Genomic DNA, 25,096 nt, shown 5'->3' with positions numbered 1-25,096 from the left:
TTAGCATGCAACCACAAGATGCACAGTAGGATCAACTGATCCTATTAAGATCAAATGAAGAGCAAGCTTTGGGTGGGTAATGGTACTTGATGGCCCTGGTGTTTAACCCGGTTTAAAATCCCTTGCCTGAGTGAGAACTTCCACTAGTAAATGACGATCTCAGGACAAGTGCAGAGGTGGACTTCCCCGTATCTGAAAGCACAAACTTTCTCTAACGGCTGTCAGGAAACTTGGGTTTCTATTCCCTACTTGTCCAATTTTGATATAAAATGCTATCAACTTACCATTAAGTTAAATTTGCTCATCAAGAGCTAATAATCTCACTGCCTCTTCAGTATGCTGAGGGAATTGCTTACCCAAAGTGCTACAATGCTCACAGCCATGTATCAGAAGCATTTGGGAAAAAAAAAAAAACCAAAAAAACACCCCCAAAACACTGCAGAGTCCCAAATATCCACATGGGTATCTTACATTGGCACTTTCAAATTAAGCATTCAAATGAACATTTTAAAAAGTGTATCCAGAGGTCTCGGGATGTCTGCTATGTGGGGACATGCATCCTAGCTTTCTCAAAGACAAACACAGTTAGACTCATTCTGTAGGAGCCAATTAAGTAGGCCAAGGATCTGAAGTCTTTATTATTCTTTTTTCCTCTTAAAAAGATTTTAGCAGTTACCAAACATGAGCTCTACTGCTTCTTCCTGGGGAGTGGGGAGAACAGGAAAGAAAAAAATGGCACTGGCAGATGGGGTGTCAATTAGTGAGGGATGAGGCCAGACGCTGCTCTTTCAAAAATACATTTTCTTCTTGGCTGAAAATCCTGCAAATGCAAGACCAGGCAGCAGCAGGACATGGGCTGTCTTTTAATTAACTCCTAATGGAGCCAAATAAACTTTTTCCTCTAAGATATAAAATAGGGTCAAGGGGAAACATGATTTCCCCATTGAATCCAACACATTGGGAACAAATGTTTTTTCATCCCCACTCTCTGCCCCTTGCCAGGTCCCATCCTGCCATCAGTAGGAGGAGCTATTTTAAGGCCTCTGCAATCACCAGTGACCCCAACCCCACCCCTTTTGAGAGTCTTTCCATGTTTGGCTTCAAATATTTGATCTTCCTGCCTCAGCCTCCCAGTGTTAGGATTAGGATATACCACTGTATCAGGCCTCCTGGTGCTCTTGAATTCAAATGTTATGGCTCTGATTGCATTGAGGCTGTTTAAAAGTGCTTGTCCAGAAGTCTAACCCAGAGACAGCTTTTGCCATTGATGTACTTCCAGCATACATGCAGTAGCTGCTTCTCCATCCTCATTCACACGCACGCACATACACGCGCACACATGCACACTTCCCTCTCGGATGTACACATATAAACCTCCCTAAAATACCTTTTCTTGAAAAGAGTTAAAGCGACTGGAAACTATGTTCCCGGTAAGAGATGACATTGATTATGGTAACAATTCCAGAGAAAACAATCCTGAATAACCAAACCATTCCTCCTGTGTTCAGTTCAGTCCAAGCTGCCACCCTGGGAACTGGCACAGAGTCTCGAGTGTTCCCTGGGATTTCTCAATCTGGAGGCATCGTTCAGGCAGCAACCCATATTTAACTGCACGCCAAAGATAAGCACAGGCACTTGGGTGTCAGAAGTGGGATTTTTCAGTCACTGTGTTCTCTAGTTAAGTGGGTGAGGGTAAAGTTTGGACTCCTCTTCTATCAGAGGTGGAAAGAGGTGACAGGTTTTTGTAAGGCTTATACGACAGCTAAAAATGACTCCTCCAGCAAAGTATGAATAGTTCCTTTATAAAAATAGGACCATGATTTTGAAAAGAGCCAAAGAAGTCATGTTCTAACACCGTTTTTTTTTTTTTTTTTTTTAAAGGTATTCTGCTTAAGCAGAACAAGATACGCCGCCCCAATACATCCCTCCTTCTTCTGTCTCCACCCAACTCCAGTCATGTCTCTCCTTATAGTGTTCTTGGGACCAGAAATACACGAGCCACCTAAGGTTGGGGGAGACTTGGGGAGCCCTGCGTGATAAAGCATGCCAGCACTGCAGAGTGCAAGATCAGTTCTCTTCCGACAGGATCTCTGGATGCTCCTTCCAGAAGGCATCCCCAATAAGATCACAGTTCAAGGCCAACAGCCTGGTTCTGGTCCGAGTCACAGCCATTTTTTCCCCTTCCATTTCTGCTGGCAGCCTAACTTCTTGTGTTCTGACTTCATCTACCTACAGGCAAAAGACAGAATAGGGAAAATGTTGAGGGGAGGCCGGGAAGCGGGGGGAGAAGGAGAGAGGGAGAGAGAGGGATGCAAAGAGAATTATGGAAGAAATTCACCTTTTTAGTTGATATGCCACTGACTGCTGGAGTTTTATGTATCAGCAGGGTAGCCATCTCTCTAGAAAGACATTTAGTCTGGCATGGAGCACACAGCTTTAATCCCAGTACTGGAGAGGTAGGCAGACTTTTATGGGTTCAAGGCTAGTCCTTGAGCATTGAGTTTCAGGCCAGCCAAGGTTACACAGTGAAACCCTGTCTCAAAAACTAACAGAATCAAACAGCACTTTAAATGCTGTGGCAGCAGAGTTCCTCTCTAGCCTATGGGAGGCCCCGAGTTGGTCCTCGGCAACACATTTTCAACAACAAGTCTTAGGAAAAGGTTACTTTACTGTATTTTGAAAAGTGATTGTTGGTTTTTGTGTCACCTTGCCACAAATTAGAATCATCTGAGTAGGAGGGCTCAACTGAACAATCTTCCAGATTGTCTTGAGATGGGAGGACCCACTCACTGTGTGGGCAGCATCTTCTGGTACCAGAACCAGCTTCTACTGTTGACTAAGGACCAATAACCCCAGGAGCCTTCCAGGTTTTCAGTGTTGCAGTGGAACTACTGAGCTACCCAGCCTGGTAGACTGTGCAGTTACAGGGACCTCTGCCTATCTAGTGTGGCACAGCCCCTGAGGGATGCCTGCAATTGCTGAGGCCCAAGAACAAGGCAACTAATGGGTTCTTACCCTCTTAGGTGAGAGACAACTGTTGTTACTATTTTAGTCTAAGTTGATTTAGTTAAAAAAAAGAAAAAAATATATATATACATATATATACTTATATAAATATATGTTTATATTCTATTTTGTTGTTGTTGTTGTTGTTTCTCCAGAGGCACCAACTAATACTGGAACAAAGAAGAGAACAGAATTCATTTCCTAGTTAGCAGTAACTATAGAACCAAGGGTACCTTTCCTCTGCCTGGAAAGTGCCCAAGGCTGTACTAAAGAACAAACACATAAGAAAAGGTAATAAACACACTGAGGTTGCCAGTGGGATGTGTGGCTCTCAAGGTGCCTTTAATCCTTGAAGGCACCCATTCATAAAAAACTAACATGAAAAGCAATGAACTCAGAGAAATAATTATGCCTATGGGCCAACAGCAGAGAAAATAACGGAGGAATTATGTGTAGAAGCATCCCAGAATATTAAGGTAAGTATGAATTTCTGGGAAAGCTAATAAAATTTCTCAAAGTCAGAGTCTCTCATCTGCTCCCTTCAGTCCCGGCTTACGGTATCTCTTAGTACTCAGTACTTCAGTTGTCCTGAACCAAGGGAATGAACCATGGAATGGCATCACCCAGAATGGGAAAAAGTAATTTTTTAATGTTTTATGAATGCAAACTAGATGTGCCATATGAACGCCGTGACCAAGGTCAGGAAGAGATGTTGGATTTCTGGGCACTGGAGTTACAAATGGTTTTGAGCCACCATGTGGGTGCTGGGAACTGAACCCAAGTCCTCTACAAGGGAGCAGGTGGTCTTAACTGCTGGGTCATCTCTCCAGCTCTGTTCTCTACCCATTAAAAGGGTGTATTTGATATGGGGACGCAGAAAACAAGTGCACAAATTTAAAATTCTGGGATACTATTTATATCTGCTATCAGAGATTCCAGACCACTACTGACTGACAAAAACAAGCATCCAAACTATGCCTCTACAGTGCCTTCTTTTGGAAAGTATATCTATGACATGTTAGCAACCATCACCATAGCCCCACATGGGATGGGGGGCAAGACAGAACCCAGAAGAGACTAGGACTCCCACATCCTGACCACCATTTTTCTTTGAATATGTAGCCTTACCTTTTGCCACACCAACACTGTCCCTTTCCTATACATGAGTGGCTCGTTGTTGTAGTTGATGTGGAACTCAGAAAACAGAATCTCATTCTTGTCTGCTGTCAGAGTTCCCTGAGGAAACACACAGAGAAAAATCTCAGTTGGTCTTTTTCCTACCCTTCCACTGCGAAGGTGAAGGACTGTCAGTGCTCCTCTTACAGTTACTAATGAATCTCATTTTAATTAAAATTCAGATCACTCTACTACTGAGCTACACCCCAGTCCCTAATATTCTAATCTGGGTGTCTATAATCATGAAATCCCTGCTGCAAACCCTGGCTGTACTGTCCACACTGTGTGGGGTTAGTACAAGCTAACAGTAAAGAACAACCTTGTGTGCATAGCAACTTGGTGTTGATATTTCTTACTTGATCACAATGTCATTTCCATTCCTGAGAAGAAAAAGTAGATGAAGGCTATCTTTACTCTATTTGTTTTGTTTAAGACAGGGTTTCTCTATTAGCCTTGGCTGTCCTGGAACTCGTTCTGTGTAGACTAGGTTGGCCTAAATTCAGACATCTGCCTGCCTGTGCCCCAGACCTTCAACCCCCAAGGGCTAGGAGTAAAGGCGTGTGCTACCACTGCCCAATTGTCTTTACTTCTCTAAGAGGAAGCATAATCTGATTTTGGCACTACCTGGACGTGACTGCTGGCATTCCCACTGGTGTCAATATGTGAGTCTTCACCATTGATACTATTAGTACAGACCATAACCACCTCAGTAATCACAATGTAGAAAACGCTGTATCAGAACCTGTCACAGTACCTCACCTCACTGAAGAATTAACCATCCCACAGGTGGCAGTGTTATCGAAGAAGGCAGCACTTACTCAGCACTTACATCTCCGTGTGTTTTAACACATCAAGGTAAGATGTGAGGTAAGACATGAGGTAAGAACTATTATCCTGAACTTTACCAAAGCAGAGACACACAGAGTACAGCTATGTGACTCTCAGCACTGACTCTCATTTTATTCAGGGATTTATAACGGGAGCCCAATAAGATTTGGCATGAGGGAAGTGGACTTCTGGGGCTAAGAAGAAGAGCACATGTCTGTCTAAAGAGGAGAGGGGCCAAGATGCAATCATAGCCAAGGGTAAGCATGCAAGCACAGGAGAAGTAATCACCAACTCTGCTGACCTCAGGAAAGAGATCTTTATATCCTTTCAAAACAGTGCTGTAAAGGAGGCTAAGGAACAAAAGGGAACATTCCAGAAGTGCTATGAGAGACCAGAACAAATGTCCTCAACTGTGTTTCTGTTGTAGGATCTTTATACCTTTAATCTCTGCTGGGCTTGGACGGGTGTTAGTCCAGACTGCTGGATAAGGGCCCAGAAAACTGTATTATAAAGATTATTGATGTGACCTGTGAGAAAAACAAAATGACATTTATACATATACTGAATCTTATTCTTATAAATGTATTATATATTATTAAATACATATTCATTATATATTACATTATAAATATTATATATTATAGTATATTCACTTTGTTTTATATACAGACTATGTTTCCAGGAATACCACAACCCAGCTTCTCTCCACTTTAAAATACAAAGATCTGAGAGACATTTAGTGGCTGCCTAGTCTGCCTACAGGGAACAGACAGGGGAAAGGGGTAGGCATGTAAACTTCCTGAAAACAACTTCACATGGTTATCTCGGTAATGCCTAATGCAAATCTGCTGACTTAGGTGTTCATCCTAGAAATAGTTGCCAAAGTAACTCCAGGGGAATGGCAGGGAATAGCAGGGACTGTGCAGCTTATACTTCACCAGTGCGTTGCACAGCACAAAGGGAGCTGCTACCATGCAGGCTCTGCGTTAATGGGGTGGAAATGCAGGACTGCCTTATCTCCCAAATTTAAAAAGCAAACACGGGCCAAAGAAATAACGGCTAAATGGGTAAGAGCTCTTGGTATGCAGGCTGGACGACCTGAAACTGGATCCCAGCACCAGTGTAAGAAGCAGGACATAGCCACATGAGCCTGGAACCCCAGAGCTGTTCTAAGAGGATCTCTGGGGCCTGCCGGCTGCCAGACTTACTCCAGGTTCAGACAGGGAATAAGGCAGAGTGAGTGATGGAGCAGGACAGCCCATTTCTTCCTCTGGCTCTGCAACACTTGTACAGGCAAGCACACATAAGCACATGCATATACACGTACACTCATATACAAACATGCATATGCGCACACACCCATACACACAAAGAGCAAACAATTACAGATATTTTCATAAAAAATCTCCTAAGTTTTTCAATATTAACTAATTAGTTAATATTGTTAACTAATTAGTTAATATTGTTAACTATTAGTTAATAGTTAACTAATTATGAGACTAATTGTTAACTAATAATAGTTAACTAATTATTGTTAACTAATTATTATTGTTAACTAACGATATTAACTATTAGTTAATATTGTTAACTAATTATGAGAGACAGCTTGGTGTGGTGGTCCACACACTAACAGAGGCCTTATAGAGTTGAGGCAGGATTGCAAGTCAGCCTGGGCTATAAAGACAGACTATTGAAAGAAAAAAAAAAACATTTTTAAAAAGACACTTGACTCCAAGCAACATATCAACGAACCAAACTTGTATCAAACCCACAGCTTTAATGCACAGGCTTGGTAGTTTGACTCAAACTGTGTACTTGGTACCACTTACAATCTGCCTGTCGCCAGCTGAGGTAGTCCTTCAATGTCTGGTTGCTAGGATACAACACGACTCTTCCATCAAATCCTGGGGGATACAGAAGGGGCTGATCCTCAAAGTAATCCCGCCAGTAAAACACATAACTGGAGGCGAACTGGGAGGCCACGAGAGTCATGAACTTACTTTTAAGACACATTGGGTGGAACAAGAAAAGAGAAAGTATTTGGTATTAATTCCACACCACGATAGGACCTGCGGATACAACAGAGAGGTTACACAAGCCTCCCAGTCAGCCAGAAGGTAAAAATACATTCAATTAGGAAAACCTTTTAATATTGTGTCTGTATGCTTTGAATTTAGCCAGCCTCTACTGAAGATACTCACTGTTTTAGAATTACTGTTTCTGTAATGAAGCATCATGACCAAAAACAAGTTGGGGAGGAAAGGGTTTATTTGGCTTACACTTTCACATTGCTGTTCATCATGGAAGGAAGTCAGGACAGGAACTCAAACAGAGCAGGTTCCTGAAGGCAGGAATTGATGCAGAGGCCATGTAGGGGTGCTGCTTACTGGCTTGCTCCCCATGGCTTGCTCAGTCTGCTTTCTTATAGAACCTAGGACCACCAGCCCAAGGAGGGCACCACCCACAATAGGCTGGGCCCTCCCCACCAATCACTAATTTAGAAAATACCCCACAGGCTTGTCTGCAGTCAGACCTTATGGAGGCATTTTCTTAGTTGAGGTTCCTGCCTCTCAGGTTATTTTAGCTTGTGTCAAACGGACATAAAACTAGCCAGCACACTCACTAACACCAAATATTTCTCCATAGGATATGGTATACATTTATAGTTCAAGATTTTGTTATCGTTTTGTGGGTGTGGTAATTGTTTTCAGCCTTGGAAAAAAGGGAACCATTATTCTGAAAACATACCAATTCGTCATATAATTTGACTCCTCTAAGAGTTTCACTATACTGCCAAATTCATTATCAGATGTATCCGATCAGATATATCATTAAAAAGTTTAATACTTTAATGCATGGAAAAAGTAATCCTGGCAAAGCTACCCACAAATCACTAATACTCTATATTTTTCTAGTCTCTGTTTATAGTCTAAATATTCAATAGGTCAGTCTGGAAGCTGGACTGATGGGATACAGAAGGGAAGGAATTAGATAAAGAAAGCATCTTAAAAACATAGACAGCACAAGAATTCTCGGATCACATTAGAAGGAAACAGTTAAAATAGGACACGTGCACTCTGTAAAAGTGGCATCACCCACAACCTTTACAATCTGGGCTGTTGTCATGATAAACAGAGGAACAGAGAACAAGAGAAAATATCGTAGCAGGAGGCTGGTTTCGAAACTCACCTGGCTCTTCTTTTGAACCAATTGCTTTTCTTCCTGAACACAAAGCTGTACTCATCGCTCTGGCCATATGCAATCACAATGTCCTCCAGCTCCTCCATTACTGTCTGGGCACATTTGGTCATCAGATGGAGAGCTCGGCTGTCATTAGGTTTGGCAAAGTTGTGCTTCTCGGCAAACCTTCACAGAGGAACGAGAAGGTCACAAGCGGGGAGTCTGTCATTACCAACACCATCCACAGAGGCAGTTAAAAGAGATGGAGAAATAGCTCCGTAGGTAAACCGTTTGTCAGGACCAACTTCTGGCCCAGAAACATAAAAAAAGGGCGGGGGCTTGGTGGCACCTGCTTGTAATCCCAGTGCTGGAGAGATGGAGACAGGATTCCTGGGGCTAGATGGCCACCAGGCTAGAGTACTTGGTGAGTTCCAAAGAAGTTCCATGAGAGACCCTGTCTCAAGAAAGACAGGGTGGACAGCTCTGAGGAGTAACACCCAACGCTGACCCTACACTTAACGCATAGGCATATACAGAAAAAAATAGCAAGTTTTTCTTTCTTGCTTTGACAAATTGACAAAAAAGGATACAACTGGTAGGCTTCAATCCACTCCCCTGTGCAGTTTCACCTTACTGGGTGAATTGAGAATATAAATTACCCTTGTCAGGCTGTACTGATGATTAGGAGATCAAAATTTAATTATGCCTGGCTTTTACTAAGTGCTCAATACACATTACTATAGCTCTATGTACATATACAGCTATAAAATGGTAACTAATAGCACAGCCCTTTATCGAGATTAAGTCCCCAATAGTTTACATTCTCTCCCTCTTCCCCGACCCCCCCCCCACTCTAGTACTGTCAGTCCATGTAATATGAAGCTGACAATGAGAAAGGCACATACTGTCAACTCCTGACCACAGTTAGGCTTATGCAGTCCTCTTAACAGCTCTTAGAAATAACAAAAGGGTTGCACATGTTGCTTAAGTTTAAGTAGTGGGCCAAGAAATGACATCTCCCCCCCCCCACACACACACACGCACGCACACAAAGTTCTTGCAAACTGGTTTCTGCTAAAGTAGCACGGGCTTTCCATCAATTACAGTACCCGGCTCCTTTTAAATATCTCAACCACTTAGCAGCAAGGTCTGATCTCCTTCGGGCGACGCTCAATGCTGAGTGCTCATTGGCTGCCGCGTTACCCTGGTAACTATGAGCCGCGCACTTCCCGGAAGTGCAAGCGCACCACGCGGTCTCCCGCCCCACCAGCTCACCGGTGGAAATTCCGGCCGTCCAGACGTACCACTACCCAGCAGTGCGGCAGGCATGTGTCGTCAACCTCAAAATCCCGCACGTACTCAAACTTGCTCTTGGCCATGGCCAGCCCCAATCTCAGGCACCGTCTTAAAGTAACGGAAGTAGCAGCCAAAAGACTGCCGATCCTAGCTGTGCGGAAAGCCCACATTCGCCATAGGGAAGCAATGGACGGGCCCCACCCCGGAAGTTCCTGTCGCTGTCGGAGCCGCTCTAGCCACGGTGGAGGTTTCTAGACTCTCCTATCTTCAACTTAGCTGGCTACCCAGTGTGTGTTCTCTTTGGCTGTGCCATTCTCCTCCCCGCCAGCAACAAATCATTTATATGAAGCTATCAGACGTTGCTGTTTTGTGACCTAGTTTGAAAGTGTAGTTGTGATCCTTTTGTCTCTTAGTTCTAAATAGCATTTATAAGTATTTCTTTTTTTTAGTGTGATTTTTATTTGCATATTTTCGTGTTTATTTGCCATTTGTAAATCTTCTTAGCAGAGCTACATCTACTCACTTGAGGATTTATTTATGTATATGAGTACACTGTGTCCCTCTTCAGACACACCAGAAGAAGGCATCAGATCCCATTAAAGATGGTTGTGAGCCACCATGTGGTTGCTGGGAATTGAACTCAGGACCTCTGGAAGAACAGTTGGTGTTCTTAACCACTGAGCCATCTCTACAGCCCTTATAAGTATTTCCAAGTAGCATTTATAAATTCTTTGCAAAGATGGAATACACTTTATAGCTCCGGGGGTGGAGGTCGGGGGACCTTCCAGATTCTTCTCGGTAAGTTTAAACAGGGAACATAAAGTAGAAATCGGTCATCTGTACAATTCTGTATTTTCTTTCATTGACCATTTGTTTTTTTCCAGGGTTATTTACTGGTTGTTCCAAAAGTGTGATTTAAACCAAGAAAGAGCCAGTAAGACAGTTCAGTCTGTAAAGTTGCTTGCCGCCAGGTGTGATTACATTTGATCCCTAGAAGCCACATGGTGTGACCTTCCTTTCTCAGGCTTTCCAATAGCGAATACCAGAGCCATGTTACCCTGCCATATGCCATTAGGTGAATTTAAAATGTGAACTCATCACTATTAAAAGATTTTGTATGTGAGTGTATGCGCATCTGTGCTTATCTGCATGTCAGAGGAGGACATCAAGTATCTTCCTCAGTCTTTCTAGCTTAAGTTTTGAGACTGGCTTTCACTGAACCTGGCTCTCACTGATGCACCTAGAATTCACTAGATGACCAGCAAGTTTTAGGAAGTCTCCTCTCTCTGCCTTCCTAACACTGGGGATAACAGGTATAAACTTCCACACCCCACTTTATGTGTGAATGTTGGGAACCTGAACTTGGATCTCTATACATGTCTGGCAAACATATTAATTACAGAGCTATCTCCCCACTCTTGGTCTCAGGAATTTTTAAAAATGCATTTCCCAGCTTTGCCCATTGGGCACAGATGAAATGGTACCCTGCAAGCGATGGGCATCCAGTTCTTGGTTGCCAGCACAGCTCTCCACTAGAATAAACTTTTTGAAGAAGTGACTGCTTCCTAGTTGTGTCACAGAAAACACAAAATGAGACTGAGACACATGTCATGGCAGAAGGGAAAGAACTGCTCTGAGTGGTAAGCGGATGTGACAGAATGAGCCCAGAGGAGGAGTGCTTCCACTGGGCAAATCTGAGGGGATTTGAGCATCAGTAAGAACAACAGTAACTGATGATCATACATGGAAAAATCGAAGGCCCAGGCACCATAACAATACTCAAAGAAAGGAAAGTTCCTGGGTAGTGTTGGAGGTAATTGTTACACTAACTTCTTACACTGGCAATTGATTAGTAAAGGGAACAAGGCCTTTTTCTTGTCTCTTATATAGAACTATAATTCAATACCAGTTGATGAGAGGAAGCACTTTACAAAAGAGTGCTGACTAGTTTCAAACACAGAATGGTGGGCTCAGAGAATCTGTTTTGTTTTTCATTTTGTCTGTAAACTTCTTTGAAATGACTAAGTCAAGCATGGATGCTAAAATTGATGCTAAAACTGTGATTTATATAATTAGTGAAAGACACCCTATTCTGGTGGTATTGTCCCCCAGATGGTTTGCTGGTCACAAAGAGAAAAGCACAGTCACAAATGAGAGCACTTACCACATTCAGCTAGTCTCTGAGGGAGTGCTACTGATTTTGCTAAAACCTACAGCCACTAGACATGACTACATACTAGCCATGTCAGTGCAACATGACAGACACAGGATTGCTTACAATTGACATAAGTATTACTCCAGTGGGCCATAGTCTTCCCCATATGTTAAAATCAGAGGACACATTTGAAATTGCCAATTCCCAGGCTGGTCACAGAATCTTTTCAAGTGTGATCCAGGCAATAGTGTATTTTCTTTCTCTTAATTTTCTCTTTGCACCTTTTAAAAGAGATATTCCTTTTTTTATACTTGTGTATTTATGTGTACCCAAGGAGATTGGTGTGTGGGGGGGGGAGGGGGGAGAGAGATTCCTTGGAGCTGGAGTTATAAGTGGTTGTGAGACACTCCTCCCAACCCCAGATGCTCTGAAAGAGCAGCAAGTGCTCTTAACCAATAAGCCATATCTGCCACATGTCTTGCATGTCTTAAGAAGCTTAAAAAATTAAAAAATTAAAAACCCATAGTAGAAACAGTGTGCACACTAAGATAATTTAGGGTAGTATTGAGTAGGTGTATTGCATAAGTTTGTGTGGAGATACACAGTAAATCCTAGTAATGACTTTTCCCAGAAGTTCCCATTTTCTTTCCATCAATTTATCTATCAAATCCTCAGTGGCTTTGTGATGGTCCTGGGGTTTCCAGTGTTTAGTGAGTTGAATTTAGACTTCCTTTAATTTCCTGGTTTCTGCCACAGATAAAGTAGGATTCACCATGGGAGTTTTTAGAACTCAGGCCACCACCGATGCTCTACTGTATTTGGTTTCTCACTGTTTGTGATCGTACAAAATAATGGGTTTCATTCTCATCTATGCATGTAACAGACTGTGATTATATCCATCCCCCACTATCCTCTCCCAGTCCTCACACATCCATCCATAGTCTGCCTGGTCCCATTGCTTCTTCAGTAGTTCCATGTACACATATTTTTAAGAGTCTACATATGAAAGGATAAAACAAAAGCAGCAGTTGGCCTTTTGTGTCTCATTTATTTTTCCCTCAGTTGTGTTATACTGCTGGGGGTGGGGGCGGGGAGACACAAACAATCACAAACACCACACTTAGCCCTCCTTAGTTTACCCTGTGGTGCTGAAGCTGGCCTTCAACAATGACCAAAAGCTACTTGGGGAGGAGTTTATTTCAGTTTGCAGTTTGTAGTCCATCATGGAGGGAAGCCATGGTAGGAAGTTGGAGGCAAGAACTGACATGGAAAGCTGGCTTGCTGCTCAGTTGCTTTATTTTATTTCTTTCCTGTCTCTGTCTCTGTCTCTGTCTCTGTCTCTGTCTCTCTCTCTCTCTCCAGGGTCTCACTATGTAGTTATAGCTGTCCTAAAACTAAATTGACTCTAGTCCAGGCTGGCCTTGAACTCATAGAGATCCTCCTACCTCTGCCTACTGAGTGCTGGTATAAAGGCATGTGCAGTCATGCCAGTTCAGTTTGATTTCTTATACAACCCAAGGTGGCACCACCCATAGTGGGCTGTGCTCGCCCACATCAACCATTCATCAAGAAAATGCCCCCACAGAGAGGCTCACAAGCCAATCTGATAGAGACAATTCTTCAATTGAGGTTCCCGCTTTTCCAATTTGTGTCAAGTTGACAAAAACTAACCAATAAGCTGTTGCAGACTGAAAAGGACTTCAAAGTCAAACAAACTCAGTGGACAAATCTTGATTCAGTATTACCTTCAAAACTGCTTTAAATCCACGGGTGTGGTCAAACTACAAGCAGTCACCAATCACCACTGTCTGGTTGAGTTCCTGTCTTGCTCACCACTGTTTTTTTTTTTTTTCTCCTGGGAGATGTTTTTTGATCCCCAAAAAGCCTCAGTGCAAAACCCAGGAAGTGATTTGAGAAATTTCACCACTGGGTGGCGCAGCAGTTTTTTTTTCCGTTATTAATTAGGTCAGTTTCGTACACATACAATGTTCTGTCATCACATTCACTCTCCGTCATTGTCTTCATCTACCTCACACCCGTCATGACCCACTTTCTCCCCAACTAGTTTCCCAACCCTACTTTCATATCTTGGTTTTCTTAGCACAGGTCTAGTGCTTGTAGCCTTGAACTGCGTGTGTTCATGACTGCAATGGCCGCCCTATTACCATAAGACAACGTTTCATTTTCTGCTCTGCCCCCTCTTCCATGACATTCCCTGCACCTTGGAGCCAGTTCCAATGCTTCGTTCAGACCTGAGGACTCTATAGTCCTCTGTTCTTAGCAACAACTCAAGGCTTACTCTTTATTTGTTAAAACAGTATAGCCACATGCCAAGAGTGTACGGCAGGGGAATATTACCCTCTTACACAGAAGGGGGAAGTAAATAATTGGAACAGTAATGCAATCTACTGGAAATACTCATTAATCAAAGGTACAGAATTATCATAGGCAGTGGTAGTGCAGACCTTTAATTCCAGCACTCAGGAGGCAGAGGCAGGCAGATCTCTGTGTTCGAAGTCAGTCTGGTCTACAGAGTGAGTTCCAGGACAGCCAGAGCTGCACAGAGAAACCCTGTCTCGAAAAAAGAAAAGTAGGAAATACCACCAAAATACCTTAAAGTCCAAACAGATATCTGATGTCTGTACCTTTATCTGGTCCATTTTTTTAAAGTGTATGCTCAGTGCTTGGCTGTGAACTAGCCACATTGCACACACTTAATTTTGCACTGTATACATCACTCTCAGAGGTTGGGTCCTTTAGCGTTGGTTTGCAGCTTCTATCTTCTGTGGTTGGAGCTCTCATCATCATTTCTATATTCCCAACAGAAGGAAGGAAAAGGCAGCTAAAGGCCATACCTCCCGACAAATCACCTCTCTTTATGCATTTTTCACTAGAGTGGCACAAATTCTGCTTACATATTTCTGGTTGTTCTTATCTTTAGAAGAGGCCAGGACATAAAGTTGTTTTTTTTTTTTTTTTTAAAGTCTGGCACCTGACTGTCTTCCAATAATAAGGTTTTTTTTTTTCCGAAGTATTTTCTTAAATGCTAACGTGTTTTTGTTATATTTCTATTTCTGAGACTTCCATTCAGAAAGTACTTTTTCATTAGGATTTGGTTTATTTTCCCTAAACCTAAGCTTATTTTGAGAATGGCTTACAGGACTTATTATAAAAATTCACTATTGATTTTTACATAGCTGTTTCATCATCCATGAAGACCCAAACTGAGAGTTGTGGCAGATGGTACTGAAAATAAAATAGCGCCTCTTGGTGCAAGCTATTTTGCAAAGTGAAAAATACATATAGTGTACCATTAAAAGCTGTGTCGGACTGGCAAGATGGCTAGGCAGGAAAAGGTACTTGTCATGGAGCTAATGACCTGAATTAGAACCTTGGAACACCCTGAAAGGTCAGAACCAACTGTCCCACGTTGTCCTCTGACCTATGCTTGCTCTGTATTTGTTGGAACAGTATAGCCAGGTGCCAAGATTGTACGGCAGGGGAGTGTACATCATGGCACACATATCACCTCATCACACACATATACTTACAAATAAATGTTTAAAAATGGGTTGGGGAGATGGCTCAGTGGTTAAGTCCTCTTGCTGAAGACCTAGACTCAGTTCTCAGCACACACATGTTAGCTTATAACTACCTATAAATCCAGTTCTAGGGGAAATGGCAATGTCTTCTAGCCTCTGTGGGCACCTGCATGCGTGCATGTGGTGCACATATATACACACTCACGTCCATACACACATACTAAAATATTTTTTTAAAAAATTAAAGACATTTTGAAGGGTTTTCTATGCAAATATTAGAACATTTATTTCTCATCTTGTTTTCATCTCCTAGTTTTAGGTATGCCTTGCAAAAATAAACATCAAAGGAAAATGCTCTCAACTAGTCTATTATTGTCTGTAACATCAAGGGAATTGGTTAACACTCAGTGTCCAGTTTCTGCAAGCTCTAATTTCACACCCTTAAAACTCCTCCCCATGATTAAGAATGTCATGTTTGACATGTTTGGATGGAGGTGACATAAATGGTGAACTAAATGTATAGGATACAAAAGTTAGTACCAAAACAATATATGCACACAAATATGGAGAACAGCTCCATGTTCGCTGGCTCCTCACATGGATTTATGCTGTACTTATATTTGATGGAAAAAAATCTAAAGAGTATCTAGTAATGAGAAAGAAACAGATAATGCAAGTTTTCTAGAACTCTGGCTGCACTGGCTACAAGACAACTCAAAACGTTCACACACCAGAAATGAAGTACTCAAAGATGGAACGGCTTCTCTCTCTTTCTTTCTTTCTTTCTTTCTTTCTTTCTTTCTTTCTTTCTTTCTTTCTATCTTTCCTTCCTTCTTTCTTTCTTTCAAAAATTGTTTATTTATTTTATGTATATGAGTATGCTATAGTTGTCACTACACATACAACACACCAGAAGGCATTGGATCCCATTACAGATGGTTGTGAGTCACCATGTGGTTGCTGGGAATTAAACTCAGGACCTCTGGAAGAGCAGTCAGTGCTCTTAACTGCTGAGCCATCTCTCCAGCCACCTCTTTCTTCCTCCCTCCCTCCCTTCCTCCCTTCCCTCCCTTCCCTCCCTCCCTCCCTCCCTCCCTCCCCCTCTCTCTCTCTCTTTCTTTCTTTCTTTCTTTGAGCAGGGCTTATCATAATGTTTTCATCCTAAATCTCATTATACTAAAACAGCAAAGTATTAACATGCAGTTTTCAAAGAATATTTTAAAGTGAAAGTTAATGCTTTTAGATAAGCGATGAGCTATGCTCTAGCTAAATGAAAGCCAAAATCCCAAATGTAGAACAGCCCTAGGAAACTTATGACACTTAGTGTTGTACTGGAAGTTCTCTATACACCTTCAGACCTCTGGCTTCATCTGCATTATATTTTGATTGTTTGAGCCTTGTTACTGTGATAGTCTCTCAGTCCAATCAATATAGGAGATGTTTATCCCAGCCTTGTCCATTCTTCAGAAACAACAAATCTCTCATTTCACATGTTTACTCTTAGTTCTGTATCAGCTTTAACCTCCTGTACCTCCATTCTTTGGCATAATCATAAGGGATAATTAATTATAAGGCATAATCGTAAGGTGGCAAGAACTCCTTTCTGCATGTTTCAATGCTTTCAAGGACAGACAAGGAGTATCCATCAGTGGTAAATGTTGGTGCATAGTTAGTTAGTTAGTTACTTTAGCTAGTAGAAAGTTGGTTACCTTGAGACATGCACGGCTCATCTAGAAAAGCGGAAGAGAAGGAAAGGAAGGAGACCAGATGTGTTGGGACTTTTTGGTAAAAATGTTTCTCCCTTGTCTCTGTGTACCCTCTCTGATTGTCACCTGCCTTACTCCTGCCCCCCAACCCCACCCCGGTGCAATAATAGATGATGGTGTGTTGTGGAGTCTTCTGGGAAAGCTAAGGAAGGAGGACAGTCCCCTCACTTCCCAAAAGGAATCTAGGACTTTACTGCATTCTTCTGGTGTTATCATTACAAAAGAAGGTACCAGGAGAGCCACCCATAGAACCCCATCTCTCCATGGGTCTCCTGAGTTTGGAGAATGCATATGAGTGTTGAAGTCAGTGACTAGTGACGTCACAATTACAGTTCTCCTAAGTAGCTGGGCCAAATTAGGGGAAAAGTATAGTGTGCCTGAAAACAGAGTGGGATCACCTCACTGCCTTCTCTCACAGCCCCAGGAAAGGTCATGGTGGGCTCAGTAAGGGTCTCAGAGGTTAAAGGGCAAGTCTGGAGCCAGGAGTAGCCCATGGGAGCACTAAGCCATCTTAGATGAAGTTGGCGACAGATAGCCGGCAGGGCCAATGGGATCTAAAGCTGTTCTTATAACCAAGAAACCTGAATAGCAATGGAGGGTCAGGGTGATACTGAAACTTTCCAGCACAGCACTCAGCATGCATTTTCTAGCTTAAATGTCAAAAGCCAAAGGCCACATATCGCCTCTCCAGCCTGAGCCTCCACAGGAATCATATCTTGAAAAGATAGCATTTGTATAGAGAACTCAGAGCCAGCTCATGTATCTCAACTCCACTCCAGTTATGTGCATGGGTGGGAGCCGAATCCACCATCTCCCACTGCAAGCCCTTCAGCAGAAGGCACAGTCTGTGCTGGGACAGAGGTACGGTTTCAGTAACGATGTAGTCACCGATTGGGGTTGCAAAGTTGGAGGTTGTGTTATCAAAGTGAATGAGATATTAACAGGCTCTACCACTGATGTGGATAAAGGATGGGAGGTCAGTAAATGACATGATGCATTTCTACACTTCTAGCATCACACTGTTTCCTCAGTTACTACCATCTACCTTATTAACTGACATTGAGCTAAATGTTCAAGATGCAGCATCTGGATTCATTCCCCAGCTTCCGTGTTGGGAATCATTCTTCTCATGTGCCAGCTGTGTACAAGTTTTATACAGTAGCTTGTGGAGACACTATGAAAAAATGAACAGGAAACTGGGGGACATATCAGATCTCTAGGGTTCAATCTGAATTCAAACTAGATGCAACCCCTCCTCAAATGGGGGTGTTGCTAGAAGACTCACTCACTGAGCTCCATAAGAACCCACCTCAGAGAATTCTGAGGGAGGACAGAGAATTCTGAGAGAGGACCAGTAAGCTGTAAGTCTCTTTGAACTCACAAAATTACCTTGTAAAACTCAGCATATGGAGAACATAAAGGTAGAGTTAGTTGTTCACATCTGTTTCATGAGAAAACAACCAACCACACAAAACAGAATTAACGTAAGATCTGCTTTATGGGGTTTATACTCAGAAGAACCAAAACCACTTTCTTTTCTTTGATGCTTTAGATTTTCTTTTTCTTTTCTTTTGTCTTCTCTTCTTTCCCTTTCTTTTCTTCCTTTCTTCCTTTCTTTTTTGTTTCTTTTTTTCCCTTCCTTCCTTCTTTTCTTTTTTTTTTCTGAGTCAAGGTTTCTCTTTGTAACCCTGGGTGTCCTGGAATTCATTCTGTAGACCAGGCTAGCCTCAAACTCAGAGGTCTTTTTCCTCTGCCTTCCAAGTGCTGGAATTAAAGGCCTGTGTCACCACTGCCTCACTTAATATTTTCATTGTATAGATCTTTCACTTTCTTGGTTAGCTTTATAACAAGGTGTGATGGTTTGTATGTGCTTGGCCCAGGGAGTGGCACTGTTAGATAAGGCCTTGTTGGAGTAGGTGTGTCACTGTAGGCATGGGTTTAAGACCCTCCTAGCTGCCTGGAGGCCAGGATTCTTCTAGCAGCCTTTAAATGAAGATGTAGAACTCTCAGTTCCTTCTGCATCATGCCTGCCTGGATGCTGCTATGTTCCCATCTTGATGATAATGGACTGAACCTCTGAACTTGTAAGCCAGCCCCAATTAAATGTAGTCCTTATAAGACTTGCATTGGTCATGGTGTCTCTTCACAGCAATAAGACCCTAAATAAGACACAAGGTCTACCCCCTAACCCCAGTCTTTTTTTTTTTTTTTTTCTTAGAAAGACTAATGATTTGGGTATGCTAATTCTGTAATCTGCCACTTTCCAGAAAATGTTTATCAGCTTTAGGAGTTTCTTAGTAGAGTCTTTGTGGTCTCTCAGGTATGGAATCATGTCATACAGAAACAGGGATGCTTTAACTTCTTCCTTTCCTGTATGCATCCCCTTTCTTTCCTTTGTCTTTTTGCTCTAGGTAGGACTTCAAGGACTCTACTGAATAGGAGTGTAGGAGTGGTGAAAACGGCTACCTTTGTCTTGTTCCTGATCTTAGTGGGAATGCTTGATTTTTTTTTCCTCCATTTAACACAAAGATGGCAATAGGTTTGTCATATATAGATAGCCTTTAATATGTTGAGATATCATCCCTTCATCCCTAGTCTCTCCAGGGTTTTTATCCTGAAGGGATGTTAGATTTTGTTTGACCATACAATCTGGTTGGGATTCCAAAGAGATATTTGTGCATCTATGACCATAGCTAAGATGAGGACATAGCCTAATGGATTGATCAGGCAGGATGAAATGTGGCTTGTATGTATAACAAGATGCTCTTCTGTCTGAAAAAGTAAGGAAACACTGACATGCTATAACATGGCTGAACATTGAGGCCGGCATGCCACATGAAATAAACCGGTCACAAAAAACACAACTGGCATGCGGTTGCACTCATGTGAGGTGCCTGGAGTAGTCAAGTCCACAGAGACTGAAAGTAGACTGGTGGCTGCTGAGGATGGGGTGCAGTGGGCGTGGAGTGATTCTTTGTTTAATGGAATGAGAGTTTAGTTTTATACGATGAAAAGAAGTCTGGGGATTGGTTCACAGTTTTGTAGTTGTACTGAATTGCATGCTTAAAAATGGCCAAGATGCTAAATGTTATGTATAATTTCCCACTGTTAAGAAGACAGAAAGCATTCTGAACATGACAGGCATTTATGGCTTACATCTGTACCGGCCTCTGCTTTTTATTATTTCTATTACTTTAAAGACCACTGTAATGGAACGAGAAGTAATTGGCTTAGGTATGGAAGTCATATTTCAGTCTGTCTTCCTTCATGCTGACTCATTTCAATTTCAGTAAGAGCTGCATTATGCAAATGAGATTCAGGGTGGAAGAGGGTAAGAAGGACTAGCTTGTCCCTAAATCCTCCTCCCTGTGAACCACTCTAATCTGATTTCTGTCTGAGTCACAGATGTGCTTCCAGGAAAGGCTGCTTGGATGGATCTGTCACAGTTTCCAAACAGTGGAATGAGTATTCTAGAAGAAATGGATAATCACAGAGCTTTGATTTTATGTGTGTGTGTGTGTGTGTGTGTGTGTGTGTATTTTAAGATATCTCATATATAGCTCAGAACGAGTTGATTTTATTTTAAGATAATCATTGATTGTGTGTCCTTAAATGGATATATTTAGTCAACTGCTCTATTAAGCAGAATTCCAGAAGGATTTGTTTGCTAGAGGGTTGAAGAAAAGAAGTTAGGAGGTCAGTAGAACAAAAGTTGGAAATCAGATGTGATTTCCTAGTCCACTAGAGTTTGTTATATTTATTCCATGAATTTACTCAATCACGGGACAAATGTTTCTTAATTCTCTACCATGTTACATGTCCATCTGGTGAAACAAAGAAATGCCGGTGGTGCCTGCCTAGTGGAGTTCCTGGTCTGCTGAGATGATGATTAAAGGTATATTGCAGTCACTGCCCTGTTTAGGGAGCTGGGATTACTCATGAAAATGTCTCTGACAAAAAAATGTTTGAATTGAGACCCATCATGAGGCTGACAGCTTGTTGCATACGTTCCTGGAATCTTCTGTTGTAATGTTGATTGAACATTTTGCCTAAGCTGTTTGCCTGTATAAAATTTTGAGCAAATGAGTTTTCATCTCATGGATCAGACAATTCATAAACATCTGTTGAGCACCTTCGGTATGTGAAAGGGGGTACTGTCTGGAAAGATAATAAACGGTGACAACTTCCAGGCTGTCAGTCACATTTCTTCCTGTTGTGACAAAATATCTGACAAAGAAAACCTTTAGAAAGGAAGAGGTTTTGGGGGCTCACATTTGAAGGGATAAAGTCCACCATGATGATGACCATATGGCTGTTAGTCAGACTGTGTCAGCAGAGGAGAAGCAAGAGAGATAAGGGCTGGCCTCAAAACTTTCTCCTCTTCCTTTTTATTCCTTCTGGGACCCTGGCCCATGGCACTGTGAGATCCACATTCAGGACAGTCTTGTGTGGTTTAAATTATTAAAATCTCAGCCCAGAGCTTCTGTCCTGCCTTGATCATTGAGTTCCTGGGGGCGGGGGAGGGGGAACAAACAAACCACACACAGCCTTTGCATTTACAATAAGCCTTAATCAGCATAATAGCTGGGCAACTGCCTACCCTCCATGCTGTTAGAATCTATCTCCCTATCAATAAATCGAAGTTATTACTTACTATGTTTCATCTGGGCTGCTCTTAGCTCCAATTGGCCCATGGACACTTCTTTCTCCTCCTGTATGTTCTTCCTTTATCCCATGGTGGCTTCTTTCTCCTTCTTCTCCTCATGGTCCTCTCTCACTCAAGCCCTCGAATCCTCAACCCCACCTATGTCTCTTCTGTCCAGCTATTGGATGTTGGCATCTTTACTCACCAATCAGAATAAACTTGGAGGCAGGGTCACAGGGGTTACATGCAGACTCGAGGTCTTGCCCACTCCCGCACCAACACCACCACTTAACGTTACAATATACAGTAAAAGACAAAACCTCAACAGTCTTGTCTCCTCGGTCAAATCTCTCTGGAAACACCTTTAAGGACACATTCAAAATGTGTATCTCCTAGATGATTTCAAGGCCATTTAAATGGACAAGGTCTAACCATTTCACAGGCAGAAAAGATAAGAGTTTCTAAACCATTCTCTCACACAAGGTCTCCCCAGTGAGTCTGTTTGTGAGTCAAGAGGGAAATTCTCAACATCATAAAATAAAAAGGTTGGGAGGGGCAGTTAATGAAGTGTCTTCCTAGAATCTGGGTTCTAGAACTGGAGTCAGAAATCAGTTCTCTTGCCTCCAAGTCCAGCGTCCTCTGTACTACCCCATTTCTTCATGGCTTAAGGAACAAAATATATAGCCATAGTTTTTGATTACTCATTACCTTTCTAAGTTTAGGCCATAGCAGCCTAACAGTCTGTTCCCATATGCAGACCAAGTGGCTCAGGCAGAGATAACCTTTTCTTACCTTTGCTCCAGGGTGAGCACAGTGCAAATTAGGAAAGAGCTCTCTGCTCTTCTTGGGTCTCCCCTGAGCAAACTCAGACCTGTACTTGAAGAAGGCTTGGTAAAGTACAGCCCACTCTGGGCTTCATACCTTGCCTGTCCTCCCTGTAATGAGTTCACATATCTGTAGTAGCCTTTCCAGTTTCTCAGACATGGGTGGACAGAATCAGAGATATATATCTGGCGACACCAGGTGAATGAGTTCAGTGTTTCCCATAATCCCTATAAAGGGAAGACAATTTGAAAAACTGTGCAGAAATTTTTCAATGGCATTTCTGAGTGCCATGGCTTGACCAGAGACATCCCTGGGATCCCGTAAGTTCCAGGCGAACAAGCACTTTGTTTAATTTGTCAAGGAGGGTGTTTGAGGCAGAGTCTCACTACACAGTACAGGCTGTCTCCAAACTCACAACAGTCTGACTCAGTTCCTCCCCTCCTAGTGTTGGCATTGCAAATGTGTAACACCATGCAAAGTTTTGTATATTTTCAAGGCTCTATCCTTTATGCTAAGAAAACATTTAACACGTTCCTAAGACCATATATGCCTTTTTCTGTATATGTAACAGTTGGGATTTTTAAAATTCTTAATTTATCAGGGTATAAATCATATATAAAGTAATATAAATGTTTCCAATAATCACTCTTTCCTTTTCTTATTTCTTGGTAGTTAGTGATTACATTAAAAAAAAAAAAAAATCTTTGGCCAGGGTCCAGCAAGATGTTTCAGTGGGTAGAGGTACCTGCAACCAAGCCTGAAAATCTGAGTTCAGCCCCTGAACTACATGGAATTACAAGAACATACTACTGTGAGAGCTGACTCTGGGGTCCTGAAAGCCGGTGTGCAGACCCTGTACCTCACCTGAGCAGCACAGTAGGCCAGTCCCTGATTGAGGGGCAATGGATGAGCCAGCCCTGAGGCGGGGAGGGGAGCTGGTACTGCCACTCGTCTAGTGTGAGAGGTGTGGATGTAGGGATGATGCACTCCCCCTGTCAAGGGTACTGGCTCTGACAGGAGAGTTAGCCCCAGAGTCGTGAGAGAGGGAGAGCTGGCCCTGTTCCTTGAATGAAGCAGTAATTGGGAGAGTGGGCCCTGCACCTTGTCTGGGCAGCACAGTAGAGCTGGCCCTGATGGAGTGGGCACAGGTGAGCTGGTCCTGAAGGTGATGTGGGTGTGGGAGTGATGTCCTCTCTCACCACCTGCTAGCCCTGCCCCCTCACTAGCTGTAGCATTCAGGAGAGAGGGCCCTGCACCTCGCCTGGGCAATACAGTGAGGGTGGCTCTGATAGTAATGGCACAGGTGAGCTAGCCCCCAGGGTGTGAGAGCAGGAGAGCTGGCCCCACCCCTCACAGGCTGCAGCACTTAGAAGAGTGGGCCCCCAACCTTGACTAGGTAGCACTGTGGAGCTGGCTCTGGAGGTGTGGGTGCAGGTGAGCTGATGGCAGCTTTGGGTGGCCTAGCTGAAGTACTGGAGAACTTGCATTGGAGGTACAGATAAGGAAGAGTCAAGTTGACCACTCAGCTACCACCCAGACCCAGATCCAGGGCTCTGAATTGGCCCACCTCAAAATCTGTATCAACCACAAATGATTGAGATGTGTGAAAGGGCCAGTCCTGCTGTTCTAAAGCTTCAGGATCCCCATGACACAGCAACAGTGGGATAACGGGGAGGAGTCCCTCTGAGGATCCAATATTGATGATGTCATAGAGCCAGAGATTTTGTACCAGATGAACGATGCATTGCAATGAACATTTGCAAATGAAGATGTTTGGACAGAGGGGTATGCTGTGGGACACACTGTCTGTTTATTTGTTGTTGTTTGTTGTGTGTTTTTTTATTTTGTGGAGCAAGTTGCAAGGGTGAAGGGTGGATACGAGGGGATGGGGAGCTGAGCAGGACTGGGGTGCATGATGTGAAACTCACAAAGAATCAATAAAAAGTTAAAAGAAAAAACCTACTTCTGTGAGTTGCCCTCTCACTTTCCTGCTCACCCCTGCCTGCAAAAATAAACTAAAATGTGGTTTCAAAGAGTAACATAAAGAATAGCGACCAGATTTGTTTTTATCACCAAACCTTAAAGGAGGTGTGTGCAAACTATCAGTGGGTTTTTTCTTTCCTTCCTTCCTTCCTTTGTTTCTTCCTTCCTTCTTTTTCTTCCCTTTTTCCTTCTTTTTTTCATTTCTTTTCTTTGTTTCCCTCCTCTCTCCTTTTCTTCCTTCTTCTTCCCTCCTTTCCTCTTTCCCTTCCTTTCTTTGTTCTCTCCCTCTTTCTCTTCTTTCCTTCTCTTCCTTCCTACCTTCCTCCTTTCCTCCCTTTCTTTTCTTTGCTCTTTCCTTCTCTTCCTTCCTCCCTTCTTCCTTTCCTCTCTTCCTTTCTTTTCTTTGTTCCTCCCTCTTTCTCTTCCTTCCTTCCTTCCTCTTTCCCTCCCTTCCTTCCTTCCCTTTCTCTCTTTTTTTTAAAGACAGATTCTTAGAATTGTTCTGTGTATTCCTGGCTGTTCTGGAGACCTCAGATTTACAGAGCTCTTCCTGTCTTTGCCTCCTGAGTGCCGGGATGAAAGGCATATGCCACCAAATCTGGCTACCAGTGAATTCTAATGTCTCTGAACTTACAAATGGAGTATTTTATATCTTTTCAACTTTGAGCCTTTGGCATGCTTTCAAGAATACTAG

The 25,096-nt window shown here is 42.6% G+C and overlaps 1 protein-coding gene across 3 annotated transcripts; it reads right to left on the bottom strand.

Moving 5' to 3' along the window:
* Positions 1–1,782: 1,782 nt before the first annotated feature.
* On the bottom strand, positions 1,783–9,678 carry Thg1l (tRNA-histidine guanylyltransferase 1 like). 3 transcript variants are annotated; one of them, XM_034506079.2, is made up of 6 exons: positions 9,466–9,678; positions 8,200–8,376; positions 6,840–7,009; positions 5,449–5,537; positions 4,135–4,242; positions 1,783–2,229 (listed from the first exon to the last, which is right to left on the bottom strand). In XM_034506079.2, exons 1-6 carry the CDS (start codon positions 9,654–9,656, stop codon positions 2,068–2,070), a joined length of 897 nt encoding a protein of 298 aa, XP_034361970.1. In that variant the 5' UTR covers positions 9,657–9,678; the 3' UTR covers positions 1,783–2,067. The 3 variants fall into 3 exon arrangements, with proteins under 3 accessions (XP_034361970.1, XP_076793123.1, XP_076793124.1); XM_076937008.1 differs by lacking the exon at positions 9,466–9,678 and adding an exon at positions 8,540–9,400; XM_076937009.1 differs by lacking the exon at positions 9,466–9,678 and adding an exon at positions 8,540–9,371 and having other exon boundaries at positions 6,840–7,079.
* Between the last annotated feature and the right edge of the window lie 15,418 nt (positions 9,679–25,096).

This window comes from Arvicanthis niloticus, chromosome 6, assembly GCF_011762505.2.
Source record: "Arvicanthis niloticus isolate mArvNil1 chromosome 6, mArvNil1.pat.X, whole genome shotgun sequence".
Classification (NCBI taxonomy): domain Eukaryota; kingdom Metazoa; phylum Chordata; class Mammalia; order Rodentia; family Muridae; genus Arvicanthis; species Arvicanthis niloticus.
This window is presented reverse-complemented; position numbering and strand designations above follow the sequence as displayed.

Excerpts from the sequence above, each read along its gene's own strand:
- Thg1l (XM_034506079.2), bottom strand. The coding sequence starts at position 9,656 with ATGTGGGCTTTCCGCACAGCTAGGATCGGCAGTCTTTTGGCTGCTACT. Across the intron at positions 8,377-9,465 it reads GACGGCCGGAATTTCCACCG|GTTTGCCGAGAAGCACAACT; the intron begins GTGAGCTGGTGG and ends TCCTCTGTGAAG. Across the intron at positions 4,243-5,448 it reads AAGCCCAGCAGAGATTAAAG|GGAACTCTGACAGCAGACAA; the intron begins GTATAAAGATCC and ends GTGTTTCCTCAG.